Raw genomic sequence first — 15,110 nt, forward strand, 5'->3', positions numbered from 1 at the left:
AGCTTCCTGGTTTCTAGGCCAGCATCTTAAGGACAACATCAGAATGGTTCCCTTTTCCTTTTCCTTCCCTCTCCCCATTTCTCCAGGAATTGAAGGGACCTGACACTGTGTCTCCCCCCACCCCTTCATTTTCTACTCCAAACCACCATCCTGTGAGTTTGGTTGAGCTGAAAGAGAATAATTGGTCCAAATTCATTGAGGGCTTGTCTGTGGCTGAGGATAGATTTGAACCTGGTACTCCCACTTTTAATGCAGCCCCTTCCTCCCTAAACTCCAGTGGCTTTCTATGGATAGTAAAGGTTTGGGACAAGGACATCTTCCTTACTCTTTCTTCCAATTCCCCAAAGATCTTGTAGTGAAGCCCTCTTGGGCCATTTGCCCTTAAGTGGCTTAACATCTTGAGGACTAGACACTTGAAACAAGAAATAAGCCAGACGGATTGGTTAGGAAGCAGGGCCTTCTCAAGAGTGACCCCATAGTACTAGATTTACTCTCGGGCTTATCCGTTTGTCTCCAATGAATTGGCTTAGAAAAATTGCCTTGGATTTTGAATGCTTTCAAGTGAGAAGGTGAAGTCCTTTCTTTTCCTATGTTTTGCTTGAAGAACTTTGCTATTTGGTCCAATTCCCTTTAGGCTTTATAAGACTTGGCTGCATTCTAAAATTATATAAGAGTACTAAAGTACAGGTTTTAGATATAGATAATTATTTAAATGAAGCCAACTTCCCTAAATTAACAGAAGATCAGAAACAAGAAATCAATGGTTTGATTACTAGTGAGGAAATTGAGACAGTGATCAAAGAATTAAAATTAATTAGGTAAAGCACCGGGTACGGATGGCTTGACATCTATTTATTATAAAACTTTGCTACAAGAGATGATTCAACCTTTAAGTGAGCTCTTTAATAATATATTACAGGGTTCAGAGATCCCCCCGTCATGGGGCAGAGCCTTTATATCTTTAATTCCAAAAGAAGATCAAGACCTTACCTTACCAAAGAATTATAGACCTATATCTCTCCTAAATGTAGATTATAAGATTTTTGCAAAAATTTTAGCCAATAGGCTCATGAGGGTTTTGCACTACGTTATACAAACAGACCAAACAGGTTTTATAACTGGAAGGTATATGAAGAATAATGTTAGACAAATTATCAATTTATTAGAATATTTAGATAAAAATAATCAAGTTCCTGCAGGATTGATATTTTTAGATGCTGAAAAAACGTTTGATCAATTGAATTGGCAATTTATGTTAAGATTAATTGAGAAAATGAATTTCGGAGAAAATTTTTTACAAACTCTTGGTGTTATTTATCAAAAACAAACGGCACAACTTATAGTCAATGGGGGTTTGTCAGAGGTGTTTACAATAGAAAAAGGGACTAGACAGGGATGTCCATTGTCACCATTACTGTTTGTTCTAACTTTGGAAATATTGCTGATTAAAATTCGAGAATCACAGCAAATAAGAGGAATAGAAGTTAATAAAAAAGAATATAAATTAAGGGCCTTTGCAGATGACTTGGTGGTTACCTTATCCCAACCTATTTATTCTGTAGTAGAGTTACTACAATTGATACATCAATATGGACGGGTTTCGGGTTTTAAAATTAATAACAATAAGACTAAAATATTGCCCGAAAATATGACTAATCTGGACAAGCAGACTTTGGTTAATTTGACAGATTTTGAGGTTGTTGATAAGGTAAAATACCTGGGGGTTATTTTATCTGTTTCTAATGCAAAAATGTATAAAAACAATTATGAAAGGCTGTGGGTCAAGATACAAAGAGATTTGAAAAATTGGGAGAAGTTGCAATTATCTCTTTTGGGAAGAATTGCGGCAATTAAAATGAATGTTTTGCCAAAGTTTCTTTTTTTATTTCAAATTATACCTATCTTAAAGAATGAGGTTAATTTAGATGAATGGCAGAAAGGCATTAATAAATTCATTTGGGCAGGGAAAAAACCAAGAGTAAAACTTAAAATCATACAAGATATTCGTGAGAGAGGTGGACTCAAGGTACCGAATTTGAAATTGTATTATGAGACTGTGGTTTTAACATTAATAAGTGATTGGCTTAATTTAACAAATGTAGAAATACTCCTCTTGGAGGGTTGGGATTTACTTTTTGGATGGCATGCCTATTTAATTTTTAATAAAAAGGTTGATAGGGTTTTTAAATCTCATATTATGAGGATTTCTTTACTTCGGGTATGGAGGAAATATTACAGAAGTGATTCCAAAATTCCATTATGGGCCATACCACGGCATGCGATAGAAGGGATAAGGAGAGGAGTTAAGATGGATAGTGTTTCTTACGCACAATTACTTAGATGGGATGGTAAAAATTGGCAGTTAAAATCTTTGGAAGATTTAGCACAAGAAAATATTATATACTCATGGTTTCAGTATAGACAAATAGTGGATAGATGGAAGATAGATCGTAACGTGGGTTTGCTTAGAGAAGATGAAAACTTTTTCAAACAAGTAAAAGATCAAAGACGAACTCACATTAAGAGAATTTATGGGGTGTTAGTAGAATTGGATTCAGAAGTGGAATTAGTTAAAGAATGTATGATTAAATGGGCACAAAACTTTGGTGAACCAGTTCTACTAGATACCTGGGAAACTATTTGGGTGAGGAATGTCAAATTTACACAAGCCCAGAACTTAAGGGAGAACTTTTATAAAATGTTTTACAGATGGCACCTTGATCCACAAAAAATGTCTCGTATGTATCCTGACTTACAGCCTAAATGTTGGCGATGTGGATGTTTGGATGCTACTTATTATCATATCTGGTGGTCGTGTAAAAATATAAAAGCCTTTTGGATTAAGATATGGTGGAATATTCAAAGAATTTTTAGAAGGAGGGTAAAATTTACCCCACAATTGTTTTTGTTAGGTATTGTTATTGATTGTGATACCAAAGAGATTACATTGATGTTAAATTTAATTACAGCTGCAAGGTTGTTAGTAGGGCAATGTTGGAAGAAGGAATCTTTGCCTACTTTGCAAGAGTGGTTTCTTAAAGTTTCTTATTTGGCGGAAATGGCAAAGATTTCGGCTTTCTTGAAGGATCAATCGCAAGAGAAATATGTTGCGGTATGGAAAGAATGGATAGATTTTATACAACACAAGTTGGATATAAAAAAATATTATTTAGTTTTTTAATAACTTATATTTAAAATTTAATATTTTTTATCTTTCTTCTTTTTTCCTTTTCTTTCTTTTTTTCTTTTCTAAACATTTATTTTTTGTATTTATGTTTTTATATACACACTATTGTTAATTATCTTATAATTTTCTTAAGTAATGTATTTAGATTTATTTATGGTTTATATCTTTTTAAAGATTTTTCGAAGAAACTTTAATTAAGCCTATATTCAGCTCTGGGAAGGTCGGGGGAGGGAATGGGAGGGTTGGGGAGGTTTGGGGGAAAATTGTTTTGTTTTTGTAAAATTTTAAAAAAATTTCAATAAGACCTGGCTGCATTCTGAAATGATTTAAATGGCTTGTTGGAAAAATCACCTTTTTGCTAAAATGGTACATTGCTGAATTTGAGGTTAGATGTTTTGTAGCACTGGGCAGCGCTTTGGATTCAGGTGCACAAAGGTACAGTGGAGTGGGTGAAGATGCAGACAGATTTGTCCATTTGCAACTCAAAAGTGGCTGAAATTTTTTTTGGGGGGGGGGAGGGGAGTAGGTTGCATGGCTGCCCTGGATGCTGCCGTACCATCCTAGGAAACGTTGCATGGGGTCGGTGCATCAGGCACCTTGGGAGAACTTTGATCCAAAAAAGGGGAACAGAAATATTTAAAACTACGAAAAGCATCCTCTACAGCAGTGTTTCCCAAACTTGATAATTTTAAGGCATGTGGACTTCAACTCCCAGAATTCCACAGCCAGCAATGCTGGCTGTGGAATTCTGGGAGTTGAAGTCCACATGCCTTAAAATTGTCAAGTTTGAGAAACACTGCTCTACAGCAGGGGTCTTCAAAGTTGGCCACTTTAAGACTTGTGGACTTCAACTCCCAGAATTCCTCAGCCAACCACTTGGCAACTTTAAGACTTGTGGACTTCAACTCCCAGGGCTGGCTGAGGAATTCTGGGAGTTGAGGTCCACAAGTCTTAAAGTTGCCAACTTTGAAGACCCCTGCTCTACAACAACAACAACAACAACAGTAATAATAATAATAATAATAAAGTTGGATGGGACCTTGGAGGTCATCTAGTCCAACCTCCTGCTCATGCTTGCTTGGATAAAAGGTCCCCTTGACAGCAACAGGGGAGCCTCTCTAGATTGTCTCCGGAGGTTTTTAAGAAGAGATTGGATAGCCATTTGTCCAGAATTGTATAGGGTTATCACTTAACGACCACAATTGAGCCCCAAATGCTAAGCGAGATACTTGTTGAGTTTTGCCCCATTTTACAATCTTTCTTGCCACAGTTGTTAAATGAATCACTGCAGTCGTTAAGTTAGTAACCTGGTTGTTAAATGAATCTGGCTTACCCATTGACTTTGTCAAAAGGTCGCAAAAGAGGATCACATGATCCTGGGATCCTGCAACCCATCATAAATATGAGTCAGTTGCCAAGCGTCTGAATTTAGATCACGTGACTGTGGGGGATGCTGTTATGGTCGTAAGTGTGAAAAACGGTCACTTTTTTTCCAGTGCCATTACAACTTCCAAAGGTCACTAAATGAACAACAGTAAGTTGAGGACTATCTGTATTCTGTCATTCTTGAATTCTGTCGTTCTTCTTGAAGCCCAGATCTGTGACTCAGCAGTTGGCCTGGGAGGGCACCCACTGCCTTGATTGCTGACTAATTGTGGTAAAGCATATTTGTGTGTGTTAGCTAGAAGGCACCGAGTGTCACAGCTCTTTTATCTCAGCCATCTGGCCTCACCCATATTTTTTTTTTTCTCACGGTGGAGCTGCCCGTCCTTATCAGATGCTTACTGTGTTCCACGGGCACATTTAACCAGCAGCAGTTTGATCCTTTTGCAAAGCTGAAATGTTTTTACCAGGGTCATAATCTTACCTTCATCTTTCCTCCTAATGGTTGTCTCTGAGGGACAATGTTTCTCTCCCCTGGGACATGGAACGTAGAATCCATATGTTGGAAGGGACTCCTTCCAAATTCTATTCTATTCTGCTCTGTTCTGTTCTGTTCTATATCCTACTCTACCCTACTCCACCCTACCCAATCTACTCTACTCTACTCTATATCCTACCCTACCATAACCTATCGTACCGTACCCTATTCTATTCTGTTCTGTTCTGTTCTATATCCTACTCTACCCTACCCCACCCTACCCCATTCTACTCTACTCTACTCTACTCTGCTCTGCTCTGCTCTACTTTATATCCTACCCTACCGTACCCTATCATACCCTACCCCATTCTATTCTATTCTATTCTATTCTATTCTATTCTATTCTATTCTATTCTATTCTATTCTATTCTATTCTATTCTATTCTATTCTATTCTATTCTGTCTTCTAGTCCAACGCACTCCTCAAGGCAGGAGACTCATTCAACTCATGTGGTTTTCCAGTCTATAAATCATCCAGTGATGGAGCCCCCATATCCTCAGAAGCAAGCTGTTCCATTGATGAATTGTTCTCACTGTCAGGAAATTTCTCCTTATTTCTAGGTTGAATCTCTCTTTAATGAGTTTCCACCCGTTACTTTTTCTCTTACCCTCATGCACTTTGGAGAATAAGTCAACCTTGTCTTCTCTGTGACATCCTCTCAAGTACTGGAAGATTGTTACCATGTCACCCTTAATCTTCTGTTGGATAGGGTAAATGTATATAGCTCCCTCAACCGTTCATTGTATGCTTTAGTGCCCCCCCCCCGATCCTTTGTTGCTCTTCTCTGTTGAGGCTTTCTTTTTCAAATTGTGGTGACTTTATGCAGTATTCCATCCAAGTGTGGTTTACCAGTGCAGCTTAATGTGGTGCTATCACTTCTCGTGATTTTGATGTTATCTCCTAGTTTGGTTTTTACCTTTATTGTATGCCACCCATGCATCCATGTTGTATGGCCTTTTTTTGCGAGATGGAGGGCCCTCTAAATTGGACAAACAAACCCATAAATAAAGCAGCCCACCCCGTCCCTTTGATTTCATATCCATTAGATGTAAGCCTAATTCAAATTTATTGAAATACATTAAATTAAGTTCATTATGCCCTCTGCATATAACCGTATCAATCTGCTTAATTCCCATGCACTTTCTCCAATTGGCCACGCTCAAACTTATAAAATGCCAGCCATTGGGGGGGGGGGAGTGGGATGGAAGGATGGGGGAGGGACGACTGGAGTTTCATCCATATCTTCAAAGAGACCAGACCTTGGAGTTTTAACTCCTGTATTTCGAATGAAACACTAATCCACTCTCCATAGACCTGTTTGTTCTTGATCCCTGCAAATCAAGAATGTCTGTGCACCTGGGTGGCCACAATCAAAGCCCCATCTCCTTTTTATAGGTATGCCATATCCTATGCAGATCAATTTTATTTGCTTATTTATTTATTTCCTGCCTTTATTATGATTACAAATAACTCAAGGTGGCAAACATAGACGACACACCTTACTCCTCCTATTTTTCCCACAACAGCCCTATGAGGTGGGTTAGACTAAGAAAGAGTGATTGGCCCAAAGTCACCCCAGCTGGCTTTCATGGCTAAGTCAGGACTTGAACTCATGGTCCCCTGCTTTTTAGCCTCTTTCTTTTCCTTAACTTCCCCTCCCTGCATCTTGGATTTGCATTATTTCTGCTGATTTATAGATCAAATGGAATACAGGTAGTCCTCAACTTACAGCCATTCATTTAGCAACCATTCTGAAGTTACAAGGGCATTGAAAAAAGCAACAAGAAAAGTCAATGGGAGAAGCTGGGTTTGTGTAATAACCGCATGATTCACTGAAGAACTGCAGTGATTCGCTTAACAATGGTGGCAGAATAAGTTGTAAAATTGGTGCAACTTACTTAACAACTAACTTGCTTAGCAAAACACATTCTGGACCTAACTGAGGCCATAAATTGAGGACTACCTGTATGGGACATAGTTAAAATATATCAAGAGGTATGTAGGTGTTCAAACTAACCAAAGAGAGAAGCAACCTAGAACAGGAGAGATTTCCTGACAGTTAGAACAATTAATCAGTGGAACAACCTTCCTCCAGAAGCTGTGAATGTTCCAACACTGGAAGTTTTTAAGAAGAGACTGGACAGCCATTTGTCCGAAAGGGTATAAGGTGGTGGTTCTCAACCTTTTTAATGCCGTGACCCCCAACCGGTCGTAAGTCAAGAACTATTCAACCGGTTGTAAGTCGAAGACTACTCAACTGGTGCCGCACCGTTTGCAGAATAGGACTTTTGGCGGGCTCAGCAGGGCAGAGACAGCCTGGATAATTCCTATTGGCTTTTGAAAGCCAATAGAATTAGACTCTATTCAAGAGCCAATAGAATAAAAGGGAGTAGCACAGCTAAGGAAAAGGGGGAAAAAAATGGCGGACTGCATTGTTTGGCGACCCCCGTGAAATGGTCGTTCGACCCCAAATGGGGTCCCGACCCACAGGTTGAGAACCACTGGTATAAGGTTATCTGCCTGAACAGGGGGTTGGACTTAATGACCTCCGAGGTCCCTTCCAACTTTATTATTATTATTATTATTATTATTATTATTATTATTATTATTATTATTATTATTATTATTAGCCTAGAAATACTATGATGACAGATGTGAGTTTGGAAAGACATGTATTATTTTATCTCTTTTACAATGGAAACAGCTAGCTGCATTTGCCAACTTACCCTTATTAGCATAAGCTTATATTTATGCTCGAGGACTCATACAACTGCCTTAAATTTCTGCCTCATGCTGTCACCTCTTCTTCATCTACCAAACTGTTTTTTTTTTTTTTTTGATGATGCAAAACAGAGGAGGGAATCACTTGGTGTCCTACTTTCTATTTCTAGTCTGCAAATTTTATGCATAAAAAGAGTTGAGGGTGGAATAACTGAAGGCCACGCTGCTAATTACCAATAAGATCATTTTAAGTGGTTCTGGAAAGTTCTGTATCCTTTTTGATAGAGACATTTAAGAAATGTAAATTCTTGTCTTTCATGTTTCTTTCTCTCCCTAGTTTGCTTGCCTTTTATCTGTTTTTTGCAGTGAATTGCCTTTGATGCGTGCTGTTGATGTTTAATAAATATGCATCAGTCAGTCCTTTTTGATAAAAGAACTCAGTGATGTGTGTGGTTGGTCTAACCTGGATATAGGGATTGACTGGGATATGCTGGGGTGACTTTGGGCCAAAGGTCAAGCTGGAGTCCCTACACCATTTCAGATAAATGGTTGTCTAGTCTCTTTTTGAAAGCCTCCAATGATGAAGCACACACAAGTTCTGGAGACAAGCCATTCCATTGATTGAATGTTCTGTCAGGAAATTTCTCCTTAATGCTAGGTTGCTTTTCTCCTTGATTAGTTTCCATCCGTTGCTTCTTGTCCTGCCTTCAGGCGCCTTGGAAAATAGCTTGACTCCCTCTTCTTTGTGGCAGCCCCTGAGGTACTGGAACACTGCTATCATGTCCCCCCTCGTCCTTCTCTTCATTAAACTAGACATTCCCAATTCTAGCAGCTGTTCCTTATATGTTTTAGCCTCCAGTCCCCTAATCACCTTTGTTGCTCTTCTCTATATCCTTTCTAGAGTCCCAACATCTTTTTTACATTATGGTGACTAAAACTGGATGCAGCAGTACTAAACGAACTTGAGCCATTTTGATCCTAGTTGGTAGATTGCCATTTACTGAGTTAGCACAAAAACAAAATTAATCTGAATAGGTATTCTATGGTCTTGTGTATTCTGGGAATTGTTGTTTCAGCCTGGTATACAAACAGATCATCAAATGAGGTTAACGTGATTTCGTTGGGCTTAGCACATTATATGAATGGCAATTTCTTAACCCGGATTTAAGTTAAAATGTGTTACAGGTAGTCCTGTAAGTGAATTTTGTCCCATTTTACAACCTTTCTCGCCACAGTTGTTAAGTGAATCACTGCAGTTATTAAGTTAACAACACGGTTGTTAAGTGAATCTGGCTCCCCCTTTGTCTTTGTTTGTCAGAAGGTCACAAAAGTTGATCACATGACCCCAGGACACTGTAACCGTGACAAATATGAGTCAGTTGCCAAACCTCTGAATTTTGATCATGCGATCATGGGGATACTGCAAGGGTCGTAAGTGTGAAAAACGGGCCATAAGTCAACTTTTTTCAGTACCATTGTAACATCAAATCGCCACTAATGGCCTGTTGTAAGTTAAGAATTACCTGTAGATGTTTTCCATGGCAATTTATCCCCAACCTTGTTCTTCAGGTCTTCTAATGGTACAGCCATTGCCAATGTAACTATGTCCATCCACCTTGCTGCTGGCCATTTCTCCTTCCCCCGCCCTTCCTCCTTTCCTATCATTTTAGACTTATCCTGATGTTTATTTCCAATGATAATATTTAATAATAGAGGCTAAATCTTATTAGGGAGTCCTGGAAAATCAGGAGGGCAAAACAGTTCTCTTCCAATAATGCTTTCACTGAATGAACGATTCTGATGTTCAGAACGATGTCCACATACAGCAGTCACACGATGGTTGAGTTGCATTATGTGACTCACAATGCACACTTGCTGAGCTTTGAACCGTGTTTGGCCAAGAAAGGTCACTGGCCAGAAGCACTGACGTCAAACCAGCCTCATGCCAGATCAAAGTGAAACTTTGGGTTTCCTTAGAACACTTCGTTCTCTAGGTTGGAAATGCACACAGAGACACACACTTGAAAATAGCACTCTGTACAATTGTGACAACCTGTATAATTTTCTGTCCCAAAGGTGCTTTTTCAAGAGGCAACTGGACTTGAAGGTGTTTCACTTCTCATCCTCGAAGCTTCTTCAGTTCTGAACTGAAGAGGAGTCAGAACTGAAAAAGCTTTTTGGATGAGAAGAGCAAACGTTTTCAAGGAAAAACAAAGAGATTCCAGTTGCCTTTTGAAAAAGCACCTTTGGGACAACCATGGCCTGGATGACTGAGAATCTCCATAGACATCTGTATAATTCTACTGAAGTGAAACCGGAGTTCCTTTTGAACAGTATTTCAACTAGGTTTCTCTCAGTAAGCTAGCACCTTGCACTTACTGATTTAAAGCTATGTACAAGTAGCAATTATGACTGTAATTGAACCTGGCAATTATGGTTGTAAGTCAAAATGGTTGTAAAGCAGGTTGCGCAACTGACCTGATTTTATGATGCTTTTCGTGGCAGTTAGTTGTCAAACTAATGCAATTGTTCGCTAGGGACCACTTTTTGGCGAAAACTGGAAGTAAATGCTGGATTCCAGCAAAAATATAAATTGCAGTTGCATGACTGTGGCTCAGTGAAAATGGATGTAAATGTGGGCTGGTTGCTGAGCATCCAAAATGTGGACATACAGTATTACAGCCATTGCAACTTCAGAAGCAGCTTATAAATAAACTTCAATCATTCAGAATAGAACTGCAAGAGATCTTCAAGGTCTTCTAGTCCAACCCCCTACTCAAGCAGGAGACCTATACAATTTCAGACAGGCGGCTGTCCAGTCTCTTCTTAAAAACCTCCAGTGATAAAGCACCCACAACTTCTGAATGCTTTTCACTGTTAGGAAGTTTCTCCTTAATCTCAGGTTGCTCCTCTCCTTGATTAATTTCCATCCATTTTTGTTAATAATAATAATAATAATAATAATAATAATAATAATAATAATAATAATAATAATATTGCTGCTATGATCAAAGAAGTGAAAGGTTCAGGTTAGCTGAGATTTTTAATAATAATAATAATAATAATAATAATAATAATATTGCTGCTATGATCAAAGAAGTGAAAGGTTTAGGTTAGCTGAGATTTTTAATAATAATAATAATAATAATAATAATAATGATGATGATGATGATGATGATGATGATGATGATGAGATGATGTTGGAAGGAACCTTGGAGGTCATTGAGTCCAACCACCTGCTCAAGCAGGAAGCCTACACCATTTTGGACAAATGGCTGTCCAATCTCTTCTTAAAAACTTCCAGAGTTGGAGCATTCACCGCTTCTGGAGGCAGGTTGTTCCACTGGTTAATTGTTCTAACTGTCAGGAAGTTTCTCCTTAGTTCTAAGTTGCTTCTTTCCTTGATCAGTTTCCATCCGTTGCTTCTTGTCCTGCCTTCAGGCGCTTTGGAAAATAGCTTGACTCCCTCTTCTTTGGGGCAGCCCCTGAGATACTGGAACGCTGCTATCATGTCCCCCCTCGTCCTTCTCTTCATTAAAGTAGACATATCCAATTCCCGCAACCATTCCTTATATGTTTTAGCCTCCAGTCCCCTGATCATCTTTGTTGCTCTTCTCTGTACTCTTTCTAGAGTCTCAACATCTTTTTTACATCGTGGTGACCAAAACTGGATGCAGTATTCCAAGTGTGGCCTTATCAAGACATTGTAAAGTGGTATTAATACTTCACGTGATCATGATTCTATCCCTCTGTTAATGCAGCCCAGCACTGTGTTGGCTTTTTTGGCAGCTGCAGCACACTGCTGGCTCATATTTAAATGATTGTCCACTAGGACTCCGAAATCCCTCTCACAGTTACTACTATTGAGCAAGGTACCCCCTATACCAGTGGTTCTCAACCTGTGGGTCGGGACCCCATTTGGGGTCGAACGACCATTTCACAGGGGTCGCCAAACAACACAGTCTGCCATTTTTTCCCCCTTTTCCTTAGCTGTGCTACTCCCTTTTATTCTATTCTTTTCACCTCTTATTCTTGAATAGAGTCTAATTCTATTGGCTTTCAAAAGCCAATAGGAATTGTCCAAGCTGTCTCTGCCCTGCTGAGCCTGCCAAAAGTCCCATTCTGCAAACGGTGCTGCACCAGCTGAGTAGTCCTTGACTTACGACCGGTTGAGTAGTCCTCAACGTACAGCCCGTTGGGCGTCACGGCATTAAAAAGGTTGAGAACCACTGTCCTATACTATACCTGTACGTTTGGTTTTTCTTACCTAAATGTAGAACCTTACTTTTTTCGCCATTGAATTTCATTTTTTTAGATAGCGCCCAGTGTTCAAGTCTGTCCAGATCCTCCTGTATCTTAAGCCCGTCTTCTGGAGTGTTGGCTATTCTTGCCAGCTTGATGTCGTCTGCAAATTTGATGAGTTCCCTATCTATCTCCTCATCCAAATCATTGATGAAGATGTTGAAGAGCACTGGGCCCAGAACAGAGCCCTGGGGCACCCCACTACACACTTCCTTCTATGTAGATGCAGTTCCATTGAGGACCACACGCTGAGTACGGCCGGTCAACCAGCTATGGATCCATCTGGTGGTGATGCTGTCTAACCCGCATTATTCTATCTTATCAAGTAGTAGGTTGTGATCTACTTTGTCAAATGCCTTACTGAAGTCCAAGTAAATTATATCCACAGCATTCCTCTGGTCCACTAATTTTGTCACTTGGTCAAAGAATGCAATAAGGTTTGTCTGGCATGATCTGTTTTTGACAAACCCATGTTGACTCTTAGTAATGACTTTGTTTGCTCCTAGGTGTTTGCTGATTTGTTGTTTGATTATCTTTTCCAGAACCTTACCAAATATTGAGGTCAGGCTGATAGGTCTGTAATTTCCTGGATCCATTTTTTCCCCTTTTTTGAAGATGGGAACTACATCAGCTCCTTTGTTGTCTTGCCTTCTGTTACTTTGGAAAATAAATAACCCCCCTCTTCTTTGTGGCAGCCCTTCAAATACTGGAACACTGCTATCATGTCACCGCTAGTCCTTCTTTTCTCTAGATTAGCCGTACCCAGTTCCTGCCACTGTTCTTCCTATGTTTTAGTCTCCAGGTGTTTAATCGTCTTAGTTGCTCTTTCTTCTCTGCACTTTCCCCCCAAGTCTCAACATCTTTTTTACAAGGGAAGGTCCATTGTAACTTTGAATGTTTGGTAAATTACTGGTAAATGGTGGTAAGTAGCTGGTTTGCAGCCACCCAATAGGAACTGTCAACTGCAAGCTGGAAGGATCTGTATTGGCTTTCCCCTCTTATAATCTCCAAATTACTCATCAGAGTCTGGTGAGCAGTCTGATCTAAGATACCGTGCTGCAGGTGATGATAAAACAGATGGAGCTCTTTTCTTTTCGGATTAAAAAAAGGAGATGGAGTGGCATCTGTTGAACCTTTCATTACAGGCTGATTCAGAAGGTGCAGGCTGAACAAAATGTGTGTATTTTGCATTACAAATTGCTTGTTATTTAAGGTGCAAAAGTGAAAATTAGAAGCATCTTACCAAATGCCACCTAACACTGAAGCCTATGTGATTGCTGAATTTGGTTTAGTATATAACAAAGTTTTAATTGGCTCCTTTGGGTGGGTGGGAGCCTAGCTTTGCCACATTTAAAAAAAGCAGAGATGGTTTTCTCACTTGCTGTTTGTGGTCCATGACAGAAGGTTTAAAATGCTCTTTTTGTCTGTGTGTGCTTTTGAGTCAGTGTTTGTCTGAAATCGAAGGGTTTCCTGCTTGAGCAAAGGGTTGGACTAGAAGACCTTCAAGTTCCCTTCCAACTCTTGTTATTCTGTTGTTGACTTCTGGTGACACATGTCCCTGCATTTTTCATGGCAAGATTTTGGAAGTTTGAGATTTTGCACCGGCCCAGGCATTTTGTAGAGTGGAATGGGTGCCATATAAATGTAATAAGTAAATAAGTTTGCCATTGCCTGTTTCCTAGGGGTTAAGAGAGAATGACTGGCCCAAGCTCATCCAGGAAGGATTAGAATTCAGTCACCCAATTTCTAGCCTGGTGCTTTAATCACTACACCAAACCGTCTCTTATGTAATAGTAGTAATAGTAGTAAAGTTGGAAGGGACCTTGGAAGTCATCTAGTCCAACTCCCTGCTCAGGCAGGAAACCCTACACCATTTCAGACAAATGGCTGTCCAGTCTCTTCTTAAAAACTTCCAGTGTTGGAGCACCCACAGCTTCTGGAGGCAGGCTGTTCCACTGATTAATTGTTCTCACTGTAAGGAAGTTTCTCCTTATTTCTAGGTTGTTCCTCCCTTGTCCCCCATTATAAAAAGTGATTTAGGGAAAGATCCTTCCCTGGTGATCATTAATTCTAAAAGGGTTTCAAGATCCAGGCACCAGAGTTGTCTAACAAAAAAATTAAGAATCCAAATAATCTCCTTAACATTCTTCTCTTTTTTTTTCCAGGATTGACAAAGCCATGCTTGCTAGTCTGAAGATAAAGTAAGTAATTGGTTCTTGAAATCTTATTTTTTTAAAAAAAATATTGAAAATGGTTTGCTTCTGCAGCTGTTTGCTGCACATACACACAGATAGCTATTCAACAGATAGCTATTTCATACAACCATTTGCAAAACTTTTACCAATCCCAGGATAATATACGTAGCCCTCAACTTACAACATTTCATTGAGTGACCTTTCAAAGTGGTGATGACACTGAAAAAGTGACTTATGACGGTTTTTACACTTATGACCGTTGCAGCATCCTCATGGTCACATGATCAAAATTCAGATGCTTGGCAACTAACTCATGTTTATGATGGTTGCCGTGTCCCGGGGTCATGTGATCCCCTTTTGTGACCTTCTGACAAGTAAAGTCAATGGGGAAGCCAGATCCGCTTAACAACCCAGTTATTAACTTAACAACTGCAGTGATTCACTTAACAATTGTGGCAAGAAATGGCGCAACATTCATTTAACAACGGTCTCACTTAGCAACAGAAATGTTGGGCTCATTTGTAGTCGTAAGTAGAGGACTACGTGTAGTACGTTTGCTAATGCTCTCCTTTGCTTTGAATGTCAATGACTGTTATCAAGTCATGCTAAGTTCACATGGACTTAGCATGAACTTCAAATGGCTGTATCATTTCAAGTGGGAAGACATTTTTCTGTTCAAAATTTTCCTCCATGCAGAAAGCTAGCCTATCGGGGAAGATTATTTCAGCCTTTTGCCCTTAATAGACTAGATTTCGATGTAAAGAGAATCTTTCTCATGAGAAG

The 15,110-nt window shown here is 39.4% G+C and overlaps 1 protein-coding gene across 7 annotated transcripts in view; it reads left to right on the top strand.

Annotated features, from left to right (window-relative positions):
* RAP1GAP2 (RAP1 GTPase activating protein 2) overlaps window positions 1-15,110 on the top strand; it is a 325,705-nt gene that overhangs the window by 63,363 nt on the left and 247,232 nt on the right. For all 7 annotated transcript variants that reach the window (XM_039341916.1, XM_039341924.1, XM_039341835.1 and 4 more), the window contains one exon: window positions 14,298-14,333. In XM_039341916.1, the coding sequence (XP_039197850.1) occupies window positions 14,298-14,333 (36 nt within the window). The remainder of the gene's footprint in view (window positions 1-14,297; window positions 14,334-15,110) is intronic.

This window comes from Crotalus tigris, unplaced genomic scaffold (assembly GCF_016545835.1).
Source record: "Crotalus tigris isolate CLP2741 ecotype Arizona unplaced genomic scaffold, ASM1654583v1 scf7180000017550.10884619, whole genome shotgun sequence".
Lineage (NCBI taxonomy): Eukaryota > Metazoa > Chordata > Lepidosauria > Squamata > Viperidae > Crotalus > Crotalus tigris.